This window comes from Cannabis sativa, chromosome 5, assembly GCF_029168945.1.
Source record: "Cannabis sativa cultivar Pink pepper isolate KNU-18-1 chromosome 5, ASM2916894v1, whole genome shotgun sequence".
Classification (NCBI taxonomy): Eukaryota; Viridiplantae; Streptophyta; class Magnoliopsida; order Rosales; family Cannabaceae; genus Cannabis; species Cannabis sativa.
The window spans coordinates 51,473,069-51,480,363 of NC_083605.1; the positions used below are offsets into that span (position 1 = coordinate 51,473,069).

General features: G+C 35.7%; 1 protein-coding gene across 1 annotated transcript; it reads right to left on the reverse strand.

Annotated features, from left to right (window-relative positions):
• Positions 1 to 310: 310 nt before the first annotated feature.
• LOC133038380 (uncharacterized mitochondrial protein AtMg00310-like) lies at positions 311 to 754 on the reverse strand. The gene has a single exon (XM_061116511.1). It carries the CDS (start codon positions 752 to 754, stop codon positions 311 to 313), a length of 444 nt encoding a protein of 147 aa, XP_060972494.1.
• Positions 755 to 7,295: the final 6,541 nt, after the last annotated feature.

Below are 7,295 nucleotides of genomic sequence, written 5' to 3' on the forward strand. Positions count from 1 at the left end.
TCAGCAAGAAGGAGTTTCAGCATCAAAGATTCAGAGAAAGAGATCCAGGTTCAGATATTGATAATGCTCTGCTACATAAAGAAATCGAGAGCTAGATATCTGAATGGAAGGAGTCATATTATTTCGCTGCACCCAATGTAAGGTTTCCTAAATTTTATATGTGTTTATTTCATCGTTTTAGAAAGTTCTTATTTAGGATGTTAATAAACATACTTGTGAGTAGATCTAAGATCCTGGTAAAATAAATTTCCTACAGATCCAACACTATATTAATTCGAGAACCATCACCAACTCTGCATCTCGCCCCTTTTCAAACAATCTCTTGAGTTTCATAAATACTTCGCCACACGAAACTTGGATTGCTCCCCAACTCAGCATTTAAGAAGGTACCATTACGGTAGTACCTAGCTTTAAAAATCTTGCTGACAAGTGAGTCCGGACGACTAAACAATCTCCATCCTTGTTTACAAAGTAAACTCAAGTTAAAGTCATGCAAGTTACGAAATCCCATACCACCTTTAGACTTATGTACCATCAATCTATCCCACTTTTTCCAATGGATTCCTTTGTTGTTCTTCGACGATCGCCACCAAAACTTACACATCAATTGCTCCATCTCATTGCAAGTTTCCACAGGTAGAAAAAACACATTCATTGCATAACTAGGAAGAGATTGAGCCACAGTTTTTATTAGCAACTCCTTCACTGCTCTAGAAAGCAATCTTCCTTCCCAACCTTGAATCATTTTACGCATTTTATCCTTCAAGAACCCAAGTAAGGCCGTTTATTACGACCCAAAATATTTGGCGAACCCAAATATGTGCTAGCATCACCTGCCTCATTCACTCCCAACATAGAACACAGATGTTGCCTCACCTCATTAACAATATTAGCGCTGAAAAATATAGAGGACTTCTGTATATTGACTTGTTGTCCTGAGGCCTTTTGAAAGATATTTAACATTTCTATCATGTTAATAGCACTATCCTCTGAGGATTTACAGAACACATAACAGTCATCAGCAAAGAACATGTGAGATAACACATGAGCCCCTCGAGCAACCTTGCACCCCCGAATCTTCCCCAACCATTCATAGTCTCTTATCAAAGTCGAGAATCCTTCTGGACACAGAAGGAAAAGATAGGGTGAAAGGGGATCACCCTGTCGAAATGTAGGAATTATAGGCTCAATTTCATGACCCCCCCAATGTGATTGTGTAGGAGACAGAGACAGAACTAACACACTGCATTAACAACTTCACCACATGCTCATCAAATCCCAATCTCCTCAACATAGCCTGTAAAAAGCCCCACTCCACCCGATCATAAGCCTTGCTCATGTCCAACTTAAGTGCCATAAACCCTTCCCTCCCCACTTGCTTCCTTTTCAAATAATGCATCACCTCGAAAGAAATTAAGATATTATCAGTTATCAGTCTTCCGGGTAAGAAGGCGCTTTGAGTTTCAGAAATAACACTAGGAAGAACAACTTTCAACCGATTGGCCAGCACCTTAGAAACAATTTTATAAGCCACATTACACAAAGCAATTGCTCTTAGATCACTCATGCTTTCGGGTTTAGACTTCTTCGGGATAAGCACAATATTCATTTCTTTTAAATGATCAGAAAATTCACCAAAAGTAAAGAAGTGTTGAGCTAACCGAATGATATCCTTACTAATGATATCCCATAACTTCTGATAAAACCCAAGATTAAATCCATCAGGACCAAGAGATTTATCAGGATGCATTTGAAAGAGTGCTTTCCAAACATCCTCAGCGTCAACCGAAATAGTAAGAGACTCATTCATAGCAGTCGACACCCGATTATGCACACAAGCCGTCACCCTACCCCAATCAATCTCCGAAGTTGTGAAAAACTCTCTAAAATAATCTTCAACGACACCCGATAAGCCATTTTCCCAATCCACCCAAATCCCACTTCTATTTTTAAGAGACAAAGTCTAATTGTTTTTTCGCCTAGTACTCGCACAAGCATGAAAGTACTTAGTGTTTTGGTCACCAGATTGCAGCCACAATTGTTTGGATCTCTGCTTCCAGAAGACCTCCTTCTGGGCGAGGTCTTCGAACAAACGATTTTGAGCCTCCTTGTACCTGTTAACCGAATCAACATCCCTTCTATTTTTCAAAAGCTTCAGGATTTTATGACAACTATTTATTCGCTGCTTGAAATTACCAGTGATATCCTTCCCCCATTCGGCTAAAGCATACAACATTTGATTTTTGAGCTCAAAGAATTCGACTTGTGAACATCCCAATTATCATGACAATTTGGCGACACATAGGCTCACGCACCCAAGCATTTTCAAACCGAAATTTCTTCAAACTAACCACTTTTCTAAATAATTAAGATTCAACAAAATAGGACAATGATCAGAAGCAGGTTTTTCTAAATTTTCTAACCTTGCATCCGGAAAAAGATCATTCCAACCATGTGTGACGAGAGCTCTATCCAAACGAAATTCAATCCATGCCTCCGTACCCCTCCCTTTCTCCCAAATGAAAGGATAGCCCACCAACTCCATATCAATAAGACTGCAATTTGAAACCACATCTTAAAATCCCTGAATTAAAGAGCTTGGATAAGGTCAACCGCCTCTCTTGCCACCATGATGAAGGACATTATTCAAATCTCCCATTAAACACCAAGGAAGAGTCGATTCCCCCGTAAGCTGCCGAATAAGCCTCCAAGAATTCCCACACAAACTCCTCTGAGGTTCACCATAGAAGCCATTCGCACAAAACAAAGGGTATCCATCAAGCTTCAAATCCAAATCAATGTGATTATTACTAAAGCTAAGAAGTTTGCCATCATCTTGAGTTTTCCACAACATTGCAAGCCCCCCACTATGTCCACGGGCCTCAACAACAAAACTTCCATCATAGCCCAACAAAGCTCTAACACAATCAACTTTGTCTTTCTTGCAAATTGTCTCACACAAAAAAAAATTAAATTGGGTCTCTTTTGAAAACTATTTCTTTAAGGAATTGAACAACTCGAGATTCCCAAGCCCACGGCAATTCCAACACAACTAACTCATAACTTGCAAAAATCACATACCACTCAACAGCAAAAAAATCACATACCAGACATGTCAAAACGACAAGACAAAAATGATTATTATTATTATTAAATTATAGATCAAAAGAATAACACTTATTTAAAAAAAAACACTAATTCCCAATGCTCTTCAACTCACTGAGTCAACTCGTTCCTCTGATGCAACTCCTCAACCTTCGATTCTGATTCCGATCACCACCACCTCCATTCCACTTCTTCTCCAGACCCCTCAAACCTTCCTCGTTCTCCTCCGTTTCTTCGAAACCCTATAGCTTCTCGAATGGGGATCGCTTTGCAAATAGCTCTCGGTGTTTACATCGACATCGATGGCCTTCTCAACCGCACATAACGCCAAAATTCCCTTTGGCTGATCACTCGGCCAATAGTTTTTGATTACGTTGTTTCAATTTCACAACCGTTCTTTTATTAGTTTCGATGTAATCGAAAGTACGAGTTTCTACGCATATATACATGTGGTATAATTGTATATGTATTATGCCATAAGTCAACCGCCCTTGACACTTTTTTCATCTTCCACGGGATCTCGGGAGACAAAGACGATCACTTCCAAGCTCTTTATTATTGGAAGTTACAAATTGGAAAAAATTTCTAGATATATAGCCTAATGTTAAACATGAGAAAGAGACAAAAGAAAGTAATGAATAATTTTGGTGGTGATGGTGGTATTTTGGCTGTGACAAAAAACTTGTTTAGTATAGTATAGTATTATACTGGTTATCATGCATAATAATCTTGTTTGGCTAGATATAAATATTCTATATTTCATTGGATATATAGTATTATACTGATTATCATGCCATGTTTAGTATTTATTTGATGAACAGGAGATGTTTAGTATTCATACCTAGCCTGTATGACGTTATTCTTTTTTAATGAATTTATTCATTGCAAAAAAAAAAACTTTTTCCAAATTATTAGAGAATAAACAATTCATACTCTTTATCAAAAATAAACAAATACCAAACTTCCAAATAATTCCCTAATTTTCGGAGTGTGTTTCAAAGTGACTGTATAATGATTAGGTAGTGTAATTACTAAAGTGGTAATTACACGGTTTAATAATTATACTATATTTTAAAATATAAGATGTGTTTAGATATGAAGTGGTAATTACATATGAATTCATAATATCTTGTTTGGAAAAATAGTTAGTAATTACACTTAATTCTCATAGGACCACGAGAATTAGAGAGTTTAATTGGAACCCCTCAATTACCTCTAATTACACTATTACAAGATATTGTCAGACAAACATGTAAAATTGTACAATTACCTCTAATTACACACAAATCTAATTACACCGTAGCTTTCTAAACGCGTCCTAGTTGTGGTTTCAAATGACTATGAAAAATATACAAATTTCAAATATATATATACGCCCAACTTTTGTAATCTTTTTATATATATTTGTACTTATTGAGTGATATAATCTTAAATATAACATTTTGATGTGTGTGTATTATAAATAAAGTAATAGTTTTAAAATTAGAAACATAATTTGTTATTTTTAAAATATATAGAAAGATGGTGATATTGTTACAAACATTAAAAATAGTGGAATTAACAAAAAATTGTAATGGCTTACTTCTCTGTTCGTGCCTTGGCTTCAAAAATGTGGAGGTCCAATCAGATTGTCAACGTGTTATCCATATCATGTAAAAGAATGACTTATTATTGGCTGAGTTTGACCTGACTTTAAAAAAATATTTATACTATTTGTAATCGTATTAATGTTTCTAAGTTTCTCTTTTGTAATCGTTCTACGAACTCTTTAGCTCTATGATAAATTTTTCTTGTCTTTGGAAATGACAAGAGTGTGGTGGTCAGATTTACCGAATGTTCCTTATGCTCTCTCCTAGATCAATTGACTCATGAAAAGATCTAGCGGATGCTTTTGGCAACCAATTTCTTCCTTCCCGACAATGCCAAATTGAGCCCAATGATTTGGTGGATGTCAAGCAACAGGAAGACGAACCCCTCAAGGACTACATCTAACGATTCTTGGAGGCAGCTGCTAAGACCAAAAGTCTTAGCGAGGACGCAAGGTTTATGTACTCGCAACCAAGCTCAAGGAGATCAGTTATTTGTGGTCTGACCTTCGTCTCAAGGTGGTATACACTATGAATGACTTCCCAGATAGAGTTGATGGATTTATTAAACTTGAAGAAGTTGTTGTTGGAATTTATTTTACCAGGATCTTAGATCTACTCACAAGTATGTTTATTAACACCCTAAATATGAACTTTCTAAAACGATAAATTAAACACATATAAAGTTTAGGAAACCTTACATTGGTTGCAGAGGAATATAATGACTCCTTCCGTTCAGATATCTAGCCCTTGATTCCTTTCTGTAGCAGAGCATTATCAATATCTGAACCTGGATCTCTTTCTCTGAATCTTTGAAGCTGAAACTCCTTTTGCTGAATGTCTTTCTTCACGATCTTCCTCACTATGATTGAGGTATTGCTTGATGTGTGTGGGCACTACTCCTACACTAAGGATTTCGAAATTCAAGAGGAAGAGAGAGGGAGTGGGTTCGGCCAAAGATAGGGAGAGAGAAGGCTCAGGTTTTTCTCTGAAGGAAAAATAGAAAATTTAAGTGTAATTTTCCTGAAGCCTTCACTATCTATTTATAGCATTCCACTAGGGTTAGGTTTGAATTATTTGGCATTAAAATAATGAAAATATCAGTTTAAATTTCCTACAAAAGTGGCTGGCCCTATACTAGTGGATTTGGGCCTCACTTTTTGCAATTTTGCAGTTTTACCTTTTCTGCATCTGATTTTCTCAAAAACGCCAATTTTCTAATTCAACCATTTAAATGCCAATTCTAACTATTTAATAACTATAAATAATTATTAAATAATATTGTCATTTATCATATTTATTAATTGAACCATACAAAGTATCATAATTAACAAATATGCCCCTAAAACTCTTTCTTTACAATTTTGCCCTTAGTGAAAAATTTCACAAATAGACATAGTCTAAATTGAGAATTATAATTGATTAATCAAAACCAATTATATGAGTCTTACAAGCAATATTATCTCAACTAGTGCGGGGACCATGGGTCTATATAACCGAGCTTCCAATAAGTAGATCAAGAATTTAGCACTAAAATTCACTAACTTATTAATTCTTTGTTGAATCCACGCATAGAACTTAGAATTGCACTCTCAGTATATAGAATGCTCTATATGTTCCACCATATAGACACATCATTAGTTATCCATTGTTATAATCCTAATTTGATCAATGATCCTCTATATGAATGATCTACACTGTAAAGGGATTAAATTACCGTTACACCCTACAATGTATTTATCCTTAAAACACTTGACCCCGTATAAATGATATTTCAGCTTATGTGAAATGAGTACTCCACCATTTATGTTCGTTTGGTCAAGCTCGAAGGAGATCATCCTTTGCTTACTATTCGCCAGATAGAAGCTATAGATTCCATGTTTATGCTAGCGCTCCCACTCAATTGCACTACCGTGTTCCCAAAATGTACGTATCACCCTGACCTAAAAGTAGGCTTAACTAACAAATCAAAGAACACGAATAGCCTTTCAAGATTGAGCCTAATCATAATAGGATTAAGAATATTTGATCTAGGATCAACTAGGCGATATTGACTTGAATAGATATTACGGTAAGTTTAATAAATCTAAGTCAAAGTTCAATATCGGTCCCTTCCGATGCATACTCCATGCATCCAACCTGAGCTTTACTTTAACCAATGCTCTGGAAAGAACATAGCACTTCTCCAAATGCAAGTAAACTCTGTTGTAGATTATCATATCAGTAAAACCCTATGTCTGATAAATCTAGGAAACTTTATTCACATAGTCATGTTTACTTTCCAATGTGTTGACGGCACAATAAACAGGATCAAGTATGTGAAAAGGGTTTCAGATGAATTTATACATTATGTACATATAATCATGAAATAAATCATGTGAACCATGCAACATTAAATGTTATTTCTGATCTATATTAATAAGTAAATCTGATTATATTGAAATGAGTTTTATTTAGGGCATAAAACCCAACAAACTCCCACTTGCACTAATATAAAACAAAAAGTGCGTTTCAAATAATCTCAACACCTTGATATACAAATCAAGTGTAGTAGTAGTAAACTCCTCGTAATAGGATCTGAAAGGTTGAATTAACCACAACGTT

Bases quoted from the DNA above. Each gene is read 5' to 3' on its own strand.
- LOC133038380 (XM_061116511.1), bottom strand. From the start codon at position 754: ATGCGTAAAATGATTCAAGGTTGGGAAGGAAGATTGCTTTCTAGAGCA.